The following is a 22,077-nucleotide window of genomic DNA, read 5'->3' on the forward strand; positions in this document are numbered from 1 at the left end:
GAAATTACAGCACTTTTTGACCATAATCCCCAGATTTTAGGGGACTGAGAGTATTGGGACATATTCACTTATATCTGTATTGAAGTAGTAAAAAGTTTAGTATTTGGTCCCATATACTTAGCACGCAATGATACCTTATTATTATCCATCTGTAACGGCTGTCTGTGGAAGTAGACCAAGGTGCAGCGGAGTTAGTGTTCATCTTGAGTTTTAATTTACGAACGAACACGATACAACAAAACAAGAAAACCGACAGCCAAACAGTACTGTTAGGTGCAAGACACTAAACAGTAACAATCCCCCACAAAACCCAAAGGAAAAACAGGCTCCTTATGTGTGACTCCCAATCAGCAACAACAAACTACAGCTGTGCCTGATTGGGAGCCACACACGGCCCAAAACAAAGAAATACAAAAACATAGAAAAATGAACAAAGAACGCCCACCCAATGTAACACCCTGGCCTAACCAAAATAAAGAACAAAAACCCCTCTCTATGGCCAGGGCGTTACACTGTCCTGATGCCTAGTCACTTTACCCTGCCTTTATGTACATTTCTACCTCAAATACCTCATTATTATCTATCCTGATGCCTAGTCACTTTACCCTGCCTTTATGTACATTTCTACCTCAAATACCTTATTATTATCTATCCTGATGTCTAGTCACTTTACCCTGCCTTTATGTACATATCTACCTCAAATACCTTATTATTATCTATCCTGATGCCTAGTCACTTTACCCTGCCTGTATGTAAATATCTAACTCAAATACCTTATTATTATCTATCCTGATGTCTAGTCACTTTACCCTGCCTTTATGTACATATCTACCTAAAATATCTTGTACCTCTGCACATTGATATGGTACTGGTATTCCCTGTATATACTGTATCCCTGGACAGTGATCTGGTAGTCCCTGGTACTGTATCTACTGTACCCCTGGACAGTGATCTGGTACTGGTACTTCCTGTATATACTGTCCCCTGGACAGTGATCTGGTACTGGTACTTCCTGTATATACTGTACCCCTGGACAGTGATCTGGTACTGGTACTCCCTGTATATACTGTCCCCTGGACAGTGATCTGGTACTGGTACTCCCTGTATATACTGTACCCCTGGACAGTGATCTGGTACTGGTACTTCCTGTATATACTGTACCCCTGGACAGTGATCTGGTACTGGTAGTCCATGGTACTGTATATATTGTACCCCCGGACAGTGATGTGGTACTGGTACTTCCTGTATATACTGTACCCCTGGACAGTGATGTGGTACTGGTACTCCCTGGTACTGTATATACTATACCCCTGGACAGTGATCTGGTACTGGTAGTCCCTGGTACTGTATATATTGTACCCCTGGACAGTGATCTGGTACTGGTAATCTCTGGTACTGTATATATTACAGCCCTGGACGTTATTACACCACTGCATTATTACGTGCCACCACATTATTGCGCTCCTTGATTCCCAGAGCCACTGCATCCATCAGCAGGGAGCTGCTAAACAGCTGTTGTAGTCACAACTATGCTCCACAAAACATCTCTCTCTCTCTTCCCTTCTTTCTCACACTTCTCTCTTTCTGTCTTTCTCTTTCTCACTTTGTCCCCTCTCTCTGACACTCTCTCTCTATATCTCTCTCTCTTTCTCCCTCTTTCTCACACTTTCTCCTCTCTTTCTCTCTTTCTCTTTCTCACTTTGTCCCCACACTCTCTGTCTCTCTCTCTCTCTCTCTCTCTCTTCCCTTCTTTCTCACTCTCTCTCTCTCTCCCTCTCTCTCCCTTCTTTCTCACTCTCTCTCTCTCCCCCGCTCTTTCTCACACTTTCTCCTCTCTTTCTCTCTTTCTATTCTTCACTTTGTCCCCACTCTGACGCTCTCTCTCTCTCTCTCTTGTGTAATATGTATACCGTAGCTGCTAACTAAAGATCATGCAAAATAACACCTGTTGGTTTGGAGGCCTTTGAATAAAAAGGGATCGGTTACTCTGTCATTGAAAATAACTAACTATTGTCATCCTGCAGTCTGCTCATAGGCTTTTTCCTTGTAGAGATAGAAGGACTAAAATTCTCCTCATCTTTTCAGATACAAACATTTTTAGCCAAATGTAGAGTTTATTTTTACCAGAGCATTGTAAGTAACTTTTTAAAATCATTTTATATTCTAAATCCAAAGTTGGCCTACTCCTGTCAGCCCAGTTTTTACACTTAACAATACGCGCTTTCACTGTTGCGCTCTGAGACATTCTTCTACATGGGGTCATTTACCACTTTAATGGACAAATACATTATTCTGTCAGGCCAGAATCAATTTACTGAACCTACTATAAGCATCCAGAAATATAAACACACAAATCTAAAGCAACGCGAGGCGCCACCACTCCACACGACTCCTGTGACGGATGGAGTTTTTCAGACGTTGAAAACCTGGACTCTTTACGTCAGCTGAGTCAGAAAACCTCCATGCATCGTAGTTAGAAAACAGCTCATCAAACACGCATGACATTTTCCCATGTGCCCCGGCATAAATCTGGGTCCGTAATATTGTATTAATGAGAGAATAAATTCACATGGATGTACGATCTTGGTTTGGCCGCACTTCATCATTGGAGTACGTTGTGGTTGTACAGAAAAAAAAAATATATATTTTTTTTTTAATATTTATGAAATGTATGCATTCACTACTGTAAGTCGCTCCGGATAAGAGCATCTGCTAAATGACTAAAATGTAAAATGTAAATGTAAATGTTGTAGCCTTCACTCATAGACAATGTCCAGGCTGTATTATAACATGACATTTTGGGGTGGCGGAGAGTGAAGGAGGAGGGGGGATGGGGGGGTGCACATGATGTAAGCAAGAAACTGACGTAAACAAACGCCCCCTCCTCTTTATTGGCTTAGCCATGGGAACAAAATAATGGGGAATTATTAAAGGAACCTTGCATAGTTCGCTGTCTTGCAGCCAATAGCGACACATATAGTACATTACTCATAGTATACTTTGCCAATCGCCATAGCATTACATAGCACAGGTGATGTATCCATCAGAGAGAAACATGTATACTGAACAAAAATATAAATTATTTTAATGAGCTATAGTTCATATAAGGAAATCAGTCAATTTAAATAAATTCATTAGTCCCTAATCTATGGATTTCACATGACTGGACAGGGCGCAGCCATGGGTGGGCCTGGTAGGGCACAGGCCCACCCACTTGGGAGCCAGGCCCACCCACTGGGGAGCCAGGCCCAGCCAATCAGAATGAGTTTTCCCCCATTACAAACAGAAATACTCCTTAGTTTCATCAGCTGTCCGGGTGGCTGGTCTCAGATGATCCCACAGGTGAAGAAACCGGGTGTGAAGGTCCTGGGCTGGCATGGTTACTCATGGTCTGCGGTTTGGAGGCCAGTTAGACGTACTGCCAAATGTTCTAAAAGAACGTTGGAGGTGGCTAATGGTAGAGAAATGAAAATTAAATTATCTGGCAACAAGTCTGGTGGACACTCCTACAGTCAGCAAATCAACTGTATTGTGTGACAAAACTGCACATTTTAGAGTGGCCTTTTATTGTCCCCAGCAAAGGTGCACCTGTGTAATGATCATGCTGTTTAATCAGCTTCTTGATATGCCACACCTGTCAGCTGGATGGATTATCTTGGCAAAAGGAGAAATGCTCACTAACAGGGATGTAAACAAATGTGTGCACAAAATTTGAGAGAAATAAGATTTTTGTGAGTATGGAACATTTCTGGGATCTTTTATTTCAGCTCATGAAACATGGGACCAACACTTTACATGTTGTGTTTATATTTTTGTTCTTGCTGGTAGCTGGCATCAAAACAGCTGAGCCAGCGAGGTTCATTTTGAGAATAGTGACTAGAATGTTAACTAATCCCTCATAGAAATGTCTCAACTCAATTACAAAGCGGTTAATATGTAACTACAGTACGTGTTAATACAGGGTCCCTACTACAGTTATTACTGTGTAGTTACATAAGTATAAGGGCAACTTAAAGTAAGGTGTTACCGAGAAATGTATTGTTGATAAAGTTGAATGAATTCAACTTAAGTAGAGAAATGACTTCCTCAGCATATAGTACGGTAACTATTGCAGTTAAATTCCTTTTTTAAACAGGACGTTTTCATCATCAGCCATCTCAGTCGTGAACATGTCTTCTCATCCGAGGACGGCCTATAGCCAGGCAATTAATGAGCTAACGACACAGCTAATTAGCACTGACTCATTGATCTGTCGTTAGGGTAACTATCCTCAGATCAGCTGGGAGGATGGGGGTGGGGGGGGGGGGGGGAGCAGTGAGTTGGGAGTTGGCACTTAGTTGTAAGACAGCTGTAAATTCCAACTCTCTCACCCGGAGGGGGCCTTCCACATACATGGAAATGTCCCTGGAAACAAAAAGCCCATCAGCCCAAAGCCTTTCAAGAAAATAAAAAGGTAGTTTGTTTTGCCCCACGTCATTAAATCAACGTACAGCAGAGTTGCATGTCCTGAGCACGCTCGGTCTGAAGTATGTTCAAACAAGAGGGAGGAAAAGAGAAGAGAGGAGAGCGAGAAGGAATCGTCTGCTAATTGCATGAGTCGTGTGAGTCACAGAGGATGACAGCTTACTGTGAGGCAGAGTGCGTTCCAAGAGGCTGTCGAGGTGCATGGCCGCCCCCGTGTGTGTGTGTGTGTGTGTGTGTGTGTGTGTGTGTGTGTGTGTTGTTCACCTTCACTAACATTTGGTTTAGACCTGTGTTACTGTCATAATGAGGGTCAGTGCGCATGTGAAACCATGTAATCTGTGAATCATTTGAAAAGATCTGCCACATTGGTGTCAGAAGTGTGTTTGCACCCCGGTGTGTCCATAGAAAGTGTATCCAGTCCAAAATAGATAGCATACACTTTTTTCAGTGTATGCTTAATGGTGCTCAGGTCTTCAACGCTCATTGTTGAATAATGGGGAGGCTCTGCAGGATAACAGAAAGTGCTTCAGGAAAGCATGCCATTTGGGCAGTCGCCATCTTGAATCCATGTCAAGAGTTTTGAATAATGGTCCACTCTGTTGAATGAGGATTTTGACGTCTTTTTTACAGGTTCAACATGGGAGAAGTCGGTGCGACAGCTGGGCTTGGAAAGGTAAGAGACCAATGCTTTTACATTTAATCAAACTAGTCTACTAGTGTATATAGCACACTTTAATTCGTATACAGTGCATTCGGAAAGTATTCAGACCCCTTGACTTTTTCCACATTTTGTTACGTTACAGGCACTGCATAGTGCATCTTTAACCCTAAGTTTAACCCCTAACTCCTAACATATCTAATGTTAGCCAGCTAGCTAACGGCGCAAACGCCTAGCAACCCAAAAGTTGCGTGTTCGAATCTCGTCACGGACAACTTAAGCATTTTAGCTAATTAGCAATTTTGAAACGACTTACTACTTTTTAGCTACTTTGCAATAACTTAGCATGTTCGATAACCCTTCCCCTTCCCCTAACCTTAACCCTTTTAGCTAACCCTTCCCCTAACCTTAACCCTTTATCCTAACTCCTAACCTTAACCCCTGCCCCTAGCCTAGCTAACGTTAGCCAGCTAGCTAACATTAGCGTTAACCACTTAGCCACCTAGCTATCATTAGCCACAACAAATTGGAATTTATAATATATTGTAATGAAACAGCAGGGAGCAGGTCTCGAACCCTCTACCTTCTAGCCCGAGGTCCAGCACGCTATCGACTGTGCCGCAAAAGCATGCCCGTGCGGCAGAGTTGATTCCCACGCTTATAAACCCAGGGTCGTTACACTACTCCCTCCTTTCAAAGAGCCAGTCCTCGCGCTAGCTTGCGACTCTACGTCTTACAGGAACGCGCTCACCGGTCAAGCACACGCACTGTCGTGGATGCAAGGTGCGATCACTTCTGACACCAATGTAATGAAACAGCATGCTCGAACGGCAGAGTCGATTTCCGCGCTTATAAACCCAGGGTTGTTACAATATCATACATTTTGCTAATTTGCAATACACTGTATATATCTTCACGGTGCAGCGGTCTAAGGCACGGCATGTCAGTGCTTGAGGTCTCACTATAGACACCCTGGTTCAATTCCGTGATTGGGAGTCACATAGGGCAGCGCACAATTGGCCCAGCATCATCCGGGTTTGGCCTGTGTTGACCGTCATTGTAAATAAGAATTTGTTCTTAACTGACTTGCCAAGTTAAATAAAGGTTAAATATTGTGTGGGAAAAGGGTGAGTATCCTCCCACCCCTTACATAGGACAAGAAAGTTTACTTATTCTAATGTACATCACAACAATCCATTCTAAGGCACAGTGTCACAGTACTGAAGATGTTCAGTTGAGCTCAACTGAATGATTACGTTTAAGTTTACATGCAAATACACAGGTTAAAAAACAGTGGCTGAACAAAACAGTCCAGGTTCCATTCTCGTCACTCTGGTGGGGCTTAATCGCAGCACACAGACGAGTGTGTTTTCCCAAGTGAGTCATCCATAGCCCTGCTGCTCAGCAATGGTTCTGTCAAGAGCGTGACTTTAGCTATGTTTCCATTCACTTTTTTCCAGAGATTTTTTGTTGACATTTAGAAAGTTTGCATTAAAAATAGATGCCACAATTGCCTGCTATGGTGGGTTTTCAGTGGATCGATAAAAACAACAGGGCATAATGACATCACACAAAAATTTCACATCTCAGGTAGCCCGCGAAAGTGGTGTAAAGCTTGCCGCCATTGGACTCTGGAGCAGTGGAAATGCGTTCTCTGGAGTGATGAATCACACTTCACCATCTGGCAGTCTGACGGATTAATCTGTGTTTGCCTGATGCCAAGAGAACGCTACCTGCCTGAATGTATAATGCCAACTGTAACGTTTGGTGGAGGAGGAATAATAATTTGGGGCTGTTTTTCATGGTTCAGGCTCCTTAGTTCCAATGAAGGGACATCGTAACACTACGGCATACAATGACATTCTAGACGGTTCTGTGTTTCCAACTTTGTGGCAACAGTTTGGGGAAGGCCCTTTCCTGTTTCAGCATGACAATGCCCCCGGTGTGGAAGAACTTGACTGGCCTGCACAGAGCCCTGACCGCAACCCCATCGAACACCTTTGGGATGAATTGGAACGCTGACTGTGAGCCAGGCCTAATCGCCCAACATCAGTGCCCGACCTGAATGAAAACAAGTCCCCACAGCATTGTTCCAACATCTAGTGGAAAGCCTTCCCAGAAGAGCGGAGGCTGTTATAGCAGCAAAGGGGGGACCAATTCTATATTAATGCCCATGAGTTTGGAATGAAATGTTCGATGAGCAGGTGTACACATACTTTTGGTCATGTAGTGTACTTCAATGGTTTTATATGATTCATTGAAAAGACCATTTAACAGCAGGAAATATCCAAGACTTTACCTTTAATGTGGATTTGTGATGCTACTTTCTGTGAACACAGACAGATACATTTTGATAGATCTGACATCAACAGACAGACTTATTGTGTCCACAGCATCTGTCTTTCTCCCAAATATAATATATAAAAAATGTCAAATATAAATGTCAAATATAATCCCATGTCTAAATACGGACATCCAAACAAAGTATTGACAGATGTCATTCCATTTTCTCCCTTCCAGTCATATTATGGTTAGAAAACAGAAGTCTCATTCACTACGAGGCTTAAGTCATGATTACACACTGTTCAAGGCTTTATTGATGCATTCGTATGCTTGAAAGCAAGATACGTGCCTCGTCCCAAGCTGTGGTTAGAAGGAACGGCCAGCCGTAAAATAATAGACTCAACAAAGCAGAGGTTTGGTGTTTTTTTCAAGTCTAAACCCAAACTACATTGTGTCATGACGATTGAAGTGGGCGTTTATTTTCCCAGCATCGGCTGTTATTATGGTTGATGCGGCCGCCTCGTTCACAGACATTCCGATTGTTTAACTGTCGCTCATATCCTTACGCCACATGTGGTGTAAACATAGTAAATCGTCCCAGTCTTTCGCGCTGTGCCGCGTCTTTGTGCTAGGCTAATTAGCACGGCCATTACAGGGTTTCCGAAGTGATCCTGCCAAGTATTGAAAGTGTTACTGCTCACTTGGTTAAAGCAACAGCCGAAGGGGCAAGGGCCAACCTTAATGTTTAGAGTCATATTGTCGCCATGAGGGAAGCTACTGGCATTCTGCAGGGGATAATTATTATTTTGTCTGGTGGGGGGGGGGGGGTTGTTGACATATGGGCTTAGCCTAATGGCCTTGTTGATATCTTTTCGCACACTCTATAACAGGGGTGTCAAACATAAGGGCCGCGAGGTTGTCTAATCCGGCCCGTGGGTGGTTTGAGTTAAAACATTTATTTGTACTTATTTATTGTATTTCTTTGGTGGTGGTGGGGAGGGAAGCGAAGTCAATATGCTTTAAACTGTGTAGAAATTATAATAGACCTACATTCATACAGTTTCTTGATCGTTTCCAGCTAATCTCAGAAATTAAAGATAGAGTCAGGGAGCATTGAAAATTCCCAAAATTATGGATAAAGGAATTCTTTTTAAACATCTTGACGCCGTGGAAATACAATCAATTTTCAGCTCCAGCCCTCCAGCCCTTGTTGAAAACCATATGTGGCCCCTGGGGCAAAGTGAGTTTGACATCCCGACTCCATAGAATTCCTAACAGATATTTGCAACATGCGATTCCAGACTGTAAACAAAATTATCACAGGTGTGAGAGGAAAAAACTAGAGGAATTAAAGGGGATGACAGACATTAGAACACGTCATTCGATCATTTCTGGTATGTCAGCATGAGGTCCCTCAGGTGTCTACAGCTGCTGCCACGGCACCTCTCCTCCTATTGCATTGTGGGAGTCTGGGAGGCAGGTGAGTGACGGTGATGAATGTGTACCAGACAGGAACCTGTGGAGCCCACTGAGTGATTGGAGTGGCCTGGTCTTCTAATGAAGCTCCAGTTTCACATTACTGTACATACAACACTGTAAAGCAAGAGTGAGAGCGACTGTAACAAGGGAGGCTTCAAATGAATGTGCCAATATGTTTTATATTGGGAAACCGGAATGTCTATGTTATTGTGATGAAAGGTAGTTAGTCACAATCTCAGATGTACGAGGCCAGTTGTACATTTCTACATTTCTCTCAACAAATCACTGGTTATTGGCCTAGCCCTCAATGACTACTAGTTTGTCATATTATTTTACGGTGAAGTATGCGTCACCTACAGTACTTTTCTTTTCAACAGCCCCCCGTCTGACGTTGTGTCTCAGTCAGACACCTGTAATTCAACCTGTCTGGCTGGGAAGAGGCTGTGTGCACGTGTGCGAGCGTGTGTGTCTGGCGAGCGTCTGCGGCTCCTGTTTGGAACTGGCTGGAGGTTACAGCCAAGCAGAAGCAGTAGCAGTTGACGTAATATGACTGACTGTCTGTCTGTGTTGTGTTATAATCCCCATACGTTAGTGTTAGGCAGACTGTCACTGACCCAGACTATGAAGGAGAGAGGAAACATCCATGTCTATCGTGGAAGACTCTCTATCATCCACATTTCTACGTTTAAATCCAGAACAACCTTTTCTATCAAATTTAAAACCTCAACTGTAAGTTAGACTTTGATGTATTTACTGTAGCGCACATTTGCTGTTGTGTTCCCCTCAGTAGAGTGAGATGAATTGGCTTGGAAGTTGGAAGCCTTTGTTATAGGAGCTGGGTCCTCTTGACCAATGGTCAGAAAAGAGTTGGCCACTACTATCCAAGTGATTGTTCTTGAGGGAATTACCCCTGCCCTCGACTTGCAATTAAAACCGATAAATTAATATCTTACACTGCTCACTTCTAAAGTGGATACCTACTCAACTGAAGTGAAAAGTTTGGAGACCGCGGCCAATGTGACAGATGGGCAAATCCATGACCTGGAAACAGCCCGAACTAAAGCTAGAAGGGGAAATCAAGCTCATAAAAAAGATAACAGAATCACTCGAAAATTATTCAAAATACAACACATACGTTTTCCACTGCCAAGGAGGCTCAAGACTTCTTGGAGAAGCACATCAAGCCCAACACACAGGGGGAGGAACCGACAGATCTAGGCTAACCCCAATTTGACAGGCTCAATATTATGTTATTCACGCACCATCAGTCATGCAGTTTCACCTGTGGCTCTGATGCTGCCCTCAGCATAAGTCAATGATGAGTAAACCCCCTCAATTGAGTAAAAGGAACACTATTATTATTATTATTATTATTATTAATGCTGAACATTGGACTTCGTTATAATTATATTGCCTATGGTACAGGACATTTAGACAACGATGGCTCCACTGCAATTAATGAACAATGCTTCCTTGTGGGGCTACAGCACATTGCATCCCTATGGGTTAAATTGTTTAGGCTAGATCATTAGGCTATAACTAGGAATGCAAATGGCCCTGAAATATGAGTAATATTACTACACAGATCATACACGTAACTTTAGCTAGCGAGCCAGGCAACTAACGTTAGCTAGTTAGCTAATAGCACGCTTTAACAATAATTAAAATTACTTTCGGACAAAATTAGAAACGTATAATATCTGAAAATGTAGCTGCAGTAGCTAGACTCTCTTACCTGAATACATGGATGAACGCTTCTCCTTATCTGTCACGGTTGCCATGGTTGCCCTTAGTTTGAAGATGTAATCCGGAGACAGGTGTTTTATACAACAACCTTCTGGGTGTTCTCTTTTTGACTCCCTCCGCATATTTGCAATCAAACACCTGAATTTTCTCCATCTCACTAGCTGTCATACTCTACTTCCACCGGGCATTCCACCGATTTCAAAACTCGGTCCTCCAGAAAGTGGAGAGCATTAGCAACACTTTTGTATTTCTTCATGATATATTTAAAAAAAGCCACGTTAGAAAGCATTACCTACACATACTGAGCAGCTCATGTTATAGACAGACGCGTGCTACATGACAGACCAATCTGAACTCATCTCTTGGCATGTCCATTATCTCAGCCAATCATGGTTAGCAGGAAGGTTCTTGTCTTTTTCTGTGGCTAAACCAACTAGGCTCATAATTTAACTATTTTATTTTTATTTGCAGATGGCATACAAGTTTGTTATTAAGGCACATGAAAGTTCACATGTTCCAGAAGGCATTTCTGCCCCCCAAAAAAGAAAACATTCAAATGCTTCTCCTGTGATGTAGTGATGCGCAACATTTGCTTAGTTTCCTGAAACGAGTCACATATGCCAATGCTCCAAGAAACACACCTGTTCCAAAAGTACTCACATAGAATAGAGAACCATTTGGACAAAATGGCAGCTTTTTTATTAGCCCCATACAAAACTAAAGGTACTGTAAGAAACTCAAAATTACGATCATGGGTGAAGGCGAAGACCAAGAAGGTAGAATGACTTTTCTTAAATGTATACGCTCCAAATTCTTATGATCCTACATTTTATTGTTAGGATTAACTGAATGTTGTCTGGTTATTGGGACAGACAGGAATGCCATTTTGGACATTTAATAAGACCAACTACAATCCACATGCAACCAAGGCTCTCCAGCATGTACTTTGTGTTTACAACCTCATTGATGTCTGGCGAGCACACAATTCTAAAGCAAAATAATATATTTTCTACTCAAATAGTCATAAATCATTCTCATGAATCGATTTCATGAGCTTGTCTGACCACCAGACTTACTACTGCCAACTTCATATTTCAGAATATCCTATAAGAGCAGCAAGATGGCGTTTCAGTGTTTCATTAATACAAAATCCTACACTGTTTGAGATTGAACTAAATGAATTCATAATGATCAATAAAAATGTAGTTGATGGGATGCCGCCAAAGATTTTATAAAAAATAATGCAACTGCAATTGAAGTCTATTTAAAATGTTGGAATCAATTAGGTCCACTATTGCTCGACATGATTAATACAGACGTTTACAAAGGTTGATCTGGGAGAGATGTGAATACAGCCCTAATATAGCTTTTATTAAAAGCTCAATTTCGCCTTTGCTAGTCTTATTATCCATAGAACTTCTAGCCAAGGAAATCCGTCAACCAAAGGAAATAACACCAATTTCCCCAAAATCTAATGATCACTTCATCTCATTCTACACAGACGATATTTCATTATTTTACTATCTAGACAATGTATCTCAATTGCTCCCAAATGAATTGAAGATCATAGATAAATTCAGCTTCAACTCAAGCTATAAAATGTATCTAACTAAATCAGCCCTAGATCTCTAATTATGGAATCCCAATTGTTTTCCATTAAAAAAATTGGAGAGAAGATATATTTCCTTCCTTAGATAAAACCATTGCCTTAAACTTTAACACAATGCTCAAATCAATTCCATCCAACCTCAGTAGATGGAATAATGTCCCAGTTGCTTTAACCGGAAGAATATCTATTGTAAAAAAGGAATATATTGCCTCAGCTGAATTTCTGTAGTTCACTGCTTCCCATGGCTCCACCTTCTGGCTTCTGGGAAAAAAATGATAGTACGGTTTTAAAATGTATTTGGCAAGGTACACGATCCGGGATAAAATTAATACATTTACAAAGAGGGAAATACGTAGGAGGACTATCCGTACCTAACTTTAAATTGGCACTCACATTTCACCCCATCCTAAATTGCTTCAAACATGATTCTTCTGCCCCTTGGCTGAGTATATAGAGAAATATGGTGTCTCCTATTGATCGGGAAGAGGTGGTCTTCACTGATATATCCCTTAAACAATTCTATTGTAAAGTCTGCTTCCAACTCACACCTTCAAACACCTAGATCCCCTGAACGCAACTCACTCTCCAGATCCCAATCACCTGAATTCTAATCACCTGTTCACACACCTGTATGTCATTATCACACACTATTTAGTTCAGTTCTTTGCACCCCATCACTGTGAGGTATTGTTTGTTTTGTGACACATGGCCTTCAGAGCACTGGGTTTCCCATGATTTACTCCTCCCGTGTATTATAGTTTTTGCCTATTCCCTGCCTGTACTTTAGCCTATCGGATTCCCTGTTATCTACCTATTGCCTGATCTCCCGGACGACGTTACTAGCCTTTTCTCTGCCTGTACTGTTGCCCTTTTGGACCCCCTGTGTATGACCTTCTGCCTTCCCCTGGACCCAGCTACCTGGCTCCTCCTGTGTATGACCTTCTGCCTGCACCTGGACCCAGCTACCTGCCTCCTCCTGTGTATGACCTTCTGCCTGCCCCTGGACCCAGCTACCTGTCTCCTCCTGTGTATGACCTTCTGCCTGCCCCTGGACCCAGCTACCTGCCTCCTCCTGTGGTCCTTTACAATAAACACCTGCTGTGCCCTGCGCGTGAAACCAGCTCTCTGTCTCCCCTCGTGTTCATTATAGTAATATGGTGACTCCTATTGCTCTGGAAGAGGTGGTCTTCCCTGATATATCCCTTAAACAATATAAACTATGCTTATGTCCTATTAATGCTCACACAAGTTCTATTTGGCACAAAACTGAAAAAAAGTGATAACTGGGAATGAAAATGGCATACCCCTACTCCAATATTTCACAGAAGTTCCTTGCGATCTGGAGGGCAGCCATTTGCAAATGTGGAATCCGTACCCTTACCGATATAATGGACAGTAATGGTTTGAGAACATTTCAAGATTTGAAAGATACATGCACATTACCAGGCAAATAGTTTTTTCTATATTTACAACTTAGGTCATCTATGCTAGCCAGGAGTCCGTTGGGAAATCCAACGACCAAACCATCCAATGATGGGAGTTATAAATAAATGATCTGGGCTCCCGAAAGGACTGATCACTATAATATATAAATATCTTTTGGAAAGCTCATATTCTGAGCTAGCCATTAAAAAATGATAGCGCACAGATGTAATTGAATCTGAACAACCCTTTAATTGGAAAATAATATGGAAAAATATGACCTTGGCATCCCATTATCCGAACCAGCAATTTATATATTTTAAGTTTGTTCACAGACTGTATTTAACACCAAGAATATGTTTTACAATGAAATTGGCCCCAACTGCCAACTGTTCAGTGTGTCCCATAAAGCAGGTAGACACATTCCTTCATATGATGTGGAAGTGCCCTGCAGTTAAATGCTCCTGGGACAAAGTAAACCTTTTCTTTTTTTAAGTGCATGAATTTAAATATTCAATGCTTTGCATCTATTATGTTACTTAGCCCCTTGAATCTCTCAATCAATCAGAAAAGATTACTGCTGTCAGGTAGCACTGTCGTGAAACAAAATGTTGGCAACCACCTCACTCTCTCCCATTTAACTAGTGGATACAGTTACTATTACAAAATATAACAGAATTATCGTCAGCGAGAATAAATGGTACTAGTGAAGAAACAATTGAGGCCTGGCGGCGGTTTGTGGGGAGAGACTCGGGGGATGGATGGGTGGAAGGGGGACTGATGGGAAACCTCGGTTTCTAGGTGGGATGGGTGGGAGGCATGCTTTCTTCGGGGAGGTGGGGGGGGGGCTAAGCGAGGTGGGAGCCATGGTTTTCGGGCGGGTTCGAGGTGGACTTGGGGGGGGGGGTTGGGGTAAGTCTTGTATGCATTTCTTTGTGTTTATTTGTACCTGTAACCCCTCCCTCAAAAAAGTAAATGACTAAACTAAATAAAAAACTATGGGAATAAAAGCTGAAGTGTGTTTCCCATAGGAAATATGTTGCCCCTAGAATAAGGATGCCTGATGAAGAACTATACGTTGTTATAAATAATTATCACCTGGGAGCATGAGCAGCATATCCCGTGTTAAGGTATGCCCCAGGTGCAGACAGTGTAGAAGAAACAGACGTTTATTCATTAAAACAGGGGCAGGCAAACGACAGGTCAAGGCAGGCAGGGATCAATAATCCAGAGAGGGTGTGAGGCACCGGAACAGCATGCGGGCTCAGGGTCAGGTCAAGCAGAGGTCGGTAATCCAGAGTAGAGGCAAAGGTACAGGACGGCAGGAAGGGCAGACAGGCAGGTAAGGTCAAAACCGGGAAGCTACAAAACAGGGACTATAGCAAAGAAAGGTGCAAGGGAAACCGCTGGTAGGTTTGAATGAACAAAACAAACTCGCACAGACAGACAGAAAACACAGGTATAAATACCCAGGGGATAATGGGGAAGATGGGCGACACCTGCAGGGGGTGGAGATAAGCACAAGGTGAAACAGATCAGGGCATGATACAGCAGTGTGCAGCGTTTTCATTTCTGTTTTCCATGAATTTGTCTACAACTCCAGCACCTGCGGAAAGTACCTGGATGTGGAAGTTTGTTGTGAGGGATGTATGTGTAAAGGAAGTGACATCAGACATGTGACCTCCGGCGTGGCATCTGGGCAGCAATTATGTCCTCTCTTCCTCTTTGAGCCTTCTACCCATAACCCCTATAACCACATTTGTGGTGGTTGGTGTGTTGAGGTAAAATTAACTTTAGTTTCCTTTCACATGGAGATAAAGGATCATGCTGGCAATCTGATCTTTGTGCATGCAACATGCTCAAGTCAAACTGGGCTTTTGTGTCATCTACTCTTGTTTCATTGTCTACTGTACTGTAAGGCCCGCCTCCGATTTCCTCTTCATCATATCGACATCCCCTCACGATTGTTCCAAGGGCATCTGACTATTGTGTGAAAATTCCTGGATAGAATCCTATTCCTGTATAGAATCAAATTTAGAACGACGTCTCTGACCCATATCTTCAGATTTGGTTTGATTCTGTAACAGCTACTGTTTAGTCTGTGAAACATGACGTTTGACGTGGTGAATCCCAGTGTCTGCTTTCTGTTCCTAGAAATACTACACGATCCAACAGTTCACACACTCTATGATGGTGCTTTGAACGTTGGCATTTCTATACTATGTTGATTAATTAAGAATATCAATTAATGAGGGTAAAAAGAGTCATGTCCTTTAGTGATGGGGGAAAAAAATGTATACAGTTACATATCGGGATATTATTTTTTATGATATATCGTATCGTATCATTTTAACAACATTGCAATATTATTTTTGCGCTAGTTGGCTAGTTGACTGCAGCAAATCTCAAGTATTTTTCCTTCATAATTTGTTCTCCATCTGCTTTTTAAATAAGAATCCAATTTGTTTCCAGCACTTTTATTTCCATGACTGATCAAAACTTGTTTTCTCATGGCTCTCTCTTGTCCCTGTGCAGCAGATTGTTGGGTTCTGATTTCTTGATTTCATGAAATATACTTATTCCTTTCATTGAGGGAGAGAGGGTAATTTCGAACGTTTACATTATGTCAGGATATGTTATTGTTCGCCATCAGGGATCCTATGGGAGGAGAAAAGACACAGTCTGGTACCAGTCACCATGACAGCCGTGAGTTGGGGAGGAGTGAGCACATTGGGGTAGAGGTCAGGTCAGATGAGGTGAGGAAGAACAGGTATCACTAAGGTTCTGTCTAGCAACAGAGCTACATTGGCTGTTCAGATGTGGAGGAGACTCAGCCTAGGAGAAAGGGTTAAATATCAGTGCTTGTTGTGAATATGTTTTTGTCTGCTGTTTGATCCTTTGGGAAGAATAAACTTGGTTAAAGTTCTTACTCTGATAACTAGAACCTAACGAGACATAGAGTGAGCAATATGTTTGGAACATCGAATCGCAATAAAATCACAATATCGAATCGAAATACATATAGAATCGTGATAATTCGTGAGAATCGCAATACATATCGTAATGGCACCTACAGTTCAAGTCGGAAGTTTACATACACTTAGGTTAAAGTCATTAAAACTCGTTTTTCAACCACTCCACAAATGTCTTGTTAACAAACTATAGTTTTGGCAAGTCGGTTAGGACATCTACTTTGTGCATGACACAAGTAATTTTTCCAACAATTGTTTGCAGACAGATTATTTAACTTATAATTCACTGTATCACAATTCCAGTGGGTCAGAAGTTTACATACACTAAGTTGACTGTGCCTTTAATTAAACAGCTTGTAAAATTCCAGAAAATTATGTCATGGCTTTAGAAGCTTCTGATAGGCTAATTGACATAATTTGAGTCAATTGGAGGTGTACCTGTGGATGTATTTCAAGGCCTACCTTCAAACTCAATGCCTCTTTGCGTGACATCATGGGAAAATAAAAATAAATCAGCCAAGACCTCAGAACAATTGTAGACCTCCACAAGTCTGGGTCATCCTTGGGAGCAATTTCCAAACACCTGAAGGTACCACATTCATCTGTAAAAACAATAGTACGCAAGTATAAACACCATGGGACAACGCAGCCGTCATACAGCTCAGGAAGGAGATGCGTTCTGTCTACTAGAGATGAACATACTTTGATACGAAAAGTGCAAATCAATCTCAGAACAACAGCAAAATACCTTGTGAAGATGCTGGAGGGAACAGGTACAAAAGTATCTCTATCCATAGTAAAACGAGTCCTATATCGACATAACCTGAAAGGCAAGGAAGAAGCCACTGCTCCAAAACCGCCATAAAAAAGCCAGACTACGATTTGCCACTGCACATGTGGACAAAGATCGCACTTTTTGGAGAAATGTCCTCTGGTGGCATGAGGCCTGAGTGCTTTGCTGCAGGAGGTACTGGTGCACATCGCAAAATAGATGGCATCATGAGGTAGGAAAATTATGTGGATATATTGAAGCAACATCTCAGGACATCAGTCAAGAAGTTAATGCTTGGTCGCAAATGGGTCTTCCAAATGGACAATGACCCCAAGCATACTTCCAAAGTTGTGGCAAAATGGCTTAAGGACAACAAAGTCAAGGTATTGGAGTGGCCATCACAAAGCCCTGACCTCAATCTTATAGAAAATTTGTGGGCAGAACTGAAAAGGCGTGTGCGAGCAAGGAGGCCTACAAACCTGACACAGTTACACCAGCTCTGTCAGGAGGAGGGAGCCAAAATTCACCCAACTTATTGTGGGAAGCTTGTGGAAGGCTACCTAAAATGTTTGACCCAAGTTAAACAACTGAAAGGCAATGCTACCAAATACTAATTGAGTGTATGTAAACTTCTGACCCACTGGGAATGTGATGAAAGAAATAAAAGCTGAAATAAATCATTCTCTCTATTATTATTCTACCATTTCACTTTCTTAAAATAAAGTGGTGATCCTAACTAACCTAAGACAGGGAATTTTTACTAGGATTAAATGTCAGGAATTGTGAAAAACTGAGTTTAAATGTCTTTGGCTAAGGTGTATGTAAACTTCCGACTTTAAGTATTGTGATAATATCGTATCGTGAGGTCCCTGGCAATTCCCAGCCCTAATGTCCATATCCTAACTAGTGTAGCTGAGATGGATTCATCTCAGCTACACTAAAGCTGTCTTGGTTGGAGCAGGTGGACCACTTCAGAAGTGTGACTTCTTCCTCATTCCTTGCTGAAGTCTATTCAGTGCAGCCAATATCTAATTGTCATACATCCCTGCTGCTCCACAAACACCGTAATCTATTTTTTACACATGTATTTCTGTTCAACACGGGTTCACAAAACATTTTCACCCGCTAATGTATAATTCTCAAATCAGTAGTTAAACTCCAGGTCTTTAATAACGTTGGGCTGGATACTGCAGGCAGGCCAGGTGCTGGAATATAGGCCAGTGATATGAGGCCTGAATTGTGCCACTGTGCAACCCTGTTTCTCTTGGCTCAGCGGGGTGCCAGACTCTCTGTGGTACTCTGTGTGCGCTGCCTGCTTCGCCTGGACTGCACCAGGACCACGCTGTACCTTGAGGGCTGCCCGGGGGCGACACGCCAAATGTCCTCTGTTTAATGTACAAACAATGAAAGTGTAATTGCTGTCTAGTGACAGACTGGAGCATACTGGCCAATGTGTAACAGTCCAGTTAACGGGATTTCCAGGGGATTAAAGCTGAAGTGTGGAGGAAGTGTTAAATGTCCTGAGAGATATCTTACAACCAGATAAACAGGATGTTGTCATCTGGGAACAAGATGTTCCCTAGAACAGATCGGTAGGAACACCTGTGGTAATTGAATATGAGCATGTCTGGATCACCTGTTACAACCATGGTCATATGTTATTACTTTCCTTCAATAGCTATATTTACTATTTTTGTATTCGATGAACAAATTAGCTAAACATGTTCCTCATGGCTTACACCAAAAGTGTTTGTACTAGCAATGGACGGAGGTATGAAAAGTAGGGGAAAACGGGTTGTACTGTATTATCTGGTTATCCGTGACTGGATGCTTGTTGATGTGCAGAAATGTGGCATTTTCTCCCTCCCTTCCCCCTGCTCGCTGACTCAGAGCAAACAGTGGAGCTAAATGAATCCATCTCAAGACCTGTTCTCCATTTGGTGAGGAAGTAGTTAGAGTAAACAGATTCAGACCTGTACCCTCCTTAACCCCCTGAGGTACAGTCTTCTTTTAATACGGTGGACATGATTGGTTGAGTTCCATCATTAGGCCTATGTGTTGGCCAATGGCTTGTGTCCAGTGTTGTGACCCTCTGGATTGGGCCAAAGTGCTGTCTCAGCTCCGGTTCACACTCCACCCTGACCAAGGCAGAACAAAGAAGAGCTTTACTACATTGGCCAAGACTCTGCCGCCTCACCATCCCAGACAGAATTATTGGTTTATTTATTGGTCAGTCGTGTTCCACTTTTTTCCCATTCTTGACCTACTCAGGGGAAGCTGGAAATGTTTTGAAAATGTATACACTTGTATCTGACATTTGAGTCATACTCTGTGCTGCTGGAGGGAAATTCCATCGTTTCAGCGCCAATGTTCATCAATATTGGAATGCTTTCCCGGAAATAGGAAGCGTCACAGACAATAGTGGAAAACATTGTTCTTCCTATGTATCACGACTGAATAGGACCCTTTGAGTGTGTTATTTAGGACTGGGTACCATTGTCGCCATATAACATTGACCTTAACACACTGGGTTTCAGTGGAGAACTATCTCGACCATTCTGTGTGTCACTCTGTGAACAGCTCAATCTTCCCACAACCTTCTCGAGTCCTTCACGGATATAAGTTGACAATTGCAGTCTGTCTGTCAGCTTCTTAATCATCCTGTTAGCCTTGGTTTCCCAAAGCACAGGAACAGTTGATCGGGGTCTCGGCTAGGGCTGCGACGGTCATGGAATTTTGGATGACGGTAATTGGCCAGCCAAATGACCACTGTATCCGTGATAACCGTTTGAATAGTAGAGGAGACACAATATCTCCTCTCCTCCAAGTTTCAAGTTTTAGTAGTCGTATATACGGGATACACATGGTCAGGGCCGGATAAACAAATCATAGGCCCGGGGCTTTGTTTTTGTATAGGCAGGGCCCTCCAGTTACCCACGTGGACTGCCTACCTCCTCTCCCCTCCCCGTCTGATGATTAGCAGATCGGCAGCAGCAAGCTGTCTACACTCATTGAGAGCAGACTCCTCAGTCTTCCTGTTGTCAGTTGCATTACTATGGGACAGCTGGAGATCGAATTTAAATATTGAAACAATGTTGCAAATGTCTGAGAGAAAAACAGCAATATTTATACAAACCTCTGCTGTTGAAAACTAAATGTTAGTCTAAAAGAAATGTGAGATAATGTCTAGATGCTTTTTATAGTGGAGATCAAGTTTATAAATTGCCTGGCTGGGCTGATGAGACAGTGGATTGCGCAGTCTGATGGAACAGAGTAAATAGCCGGTGGCAACTTGTGGAATAGAAACCAGCTGGAATGCGGTTTTAACCAATCAGCATTCAGGATTAGACCCACCCATTGTATAATTTACAACAGAAACCAACTCAATCGCACGTATGCCCAGCTTTCCAGTCTACAGTTAGCTGTTCGTTCCATTTTTTTAAAACGGTTATGAAGGTTATTTTGTTTTCATGATCGTGTTAATCCATAGCTGTCGGCTTTCAGACGTTCAAAGGTTTTTCTATGCTACATGAGACGAGCTTTGCTTATGTTAATGAACCATCTCCAGAAATCTATTTATGTTTGGATTCCATGAATAGTATGGATTTTCCATCTGTATTCTGATAGTCCCATGTAGATGCTCTACAGACTATCAACAAACTATCTGTTGATAAGCAACTGTTTGCTAAGGTTACAGTTAGGGTTAGGTTTAGGACAAGGGTAAAGGTAAGGGTTAGGGTTAAGTTTAAGGTTAGGGTTAGTGTTAGGGTTAGGGTAAGGGTTAAGTTTAGGGTTAGGATAAGGGTTAAGGTAAGGGTTAAGTTTCGGGTAAAGGTAAGGGTTAGGGTTAAGTTTAAGGTTAGGGTTAGTGTTAGGGTTAGGGTATGGGTTAAGTTTAGGGTTAGGATAAGGGTTAAGGTTAGGGTTAGGGTAAGGATTAAGTTTAGGTTTAGAACAAGGGTTAAGGTAAGGGTTAGGGTTAGGGTTAGGATAAGGGTTAAGGTTAGGGTTAGGGTCAGGGTAAGGGTTACGTTTAGGATTAGGATAAGGGTTAAGCTAGGGTTAGTGTTAGTAGATAGTTAGTTGAAATGTTGCTGATAGTATGTAGAAGAGCAGCTGTAGATGCCCCACAGACTATCCAAATAAAGTGTTACCAAACCACATTTTGTCTGTGTGTGTGGTCCCTGTGATATTCATGATATTTGGATTTGTGGAGAGATACTTGCTGATGATTATGTTATTAATGTTAAACAGTCTGCTGAAGCCGCAGGACTAAAGGTTTGGATCAGAATCACATGCTGATCATGCACAAATCCGTAGCTTACAGACAATCCTTTCAAAGTAGAGGTGTCAAAGCTCTTAAACCAGGCTTCTTCATCTCATTAAGTAAACCCACCCCAGCCACATTACACCTGGGCTACAGCTGTATGTGTCTGCACACGTGATGTGTATAGATACTGTGTGTCTACACACGTGATGTGGATAGATACTGTATGTGTCTGCACACGTGATGTGTATAGATACTGTGTGTCTACACACGTGATGTGGATAGATACTGTGTGTCTACACACGTGATGTGGATAGATACTGTATGTGTCTGCACACGTGATGTGGATATATACTGTATGTGTCTGCACAAATGATGTGGATATATACTGTATGTGTCTACCCA

The 22,077-nt window shown here is 42.2% G+C and overlaps 1 protein-coding gene across 1 annotated transcript in view; it reads left to right on the forward strand.

Annotated features, from left to right (window-relative positions):
- LOC115148714 (piezo-type mechanosensitive ion channel component 2-like) overlaps positions 1 to 22,077 on the forward strand; it is a 54,366-nt gene that overhangs the window by 25,372 nt on the left and 6,917 nt on the right. The window contains exon 3 of the mRNA XM_029690865.1: positions 5,095 to 5,137. Within this exon, the coding sequence (XP_029546725.1) occupies positions 5,095 to 5,137 (43 nt within the window). The remainder of the gene's footprint in view (positions 1 to 5,094; positions 5,138 to 22,077) is intronic.

This window comes from Salmo trutta, chromosome 2 (genome assembly GCF_901001165.1).
Source record: "Salmo trutta chromosome 2, fSalTru1.1, whole genome shotgun sequence".
NCBI lineage: Eukaryota > Metazoa > Chordata > Actinopteri > Salmoniformes > Salmonidae > Salmo > Salmo trutta.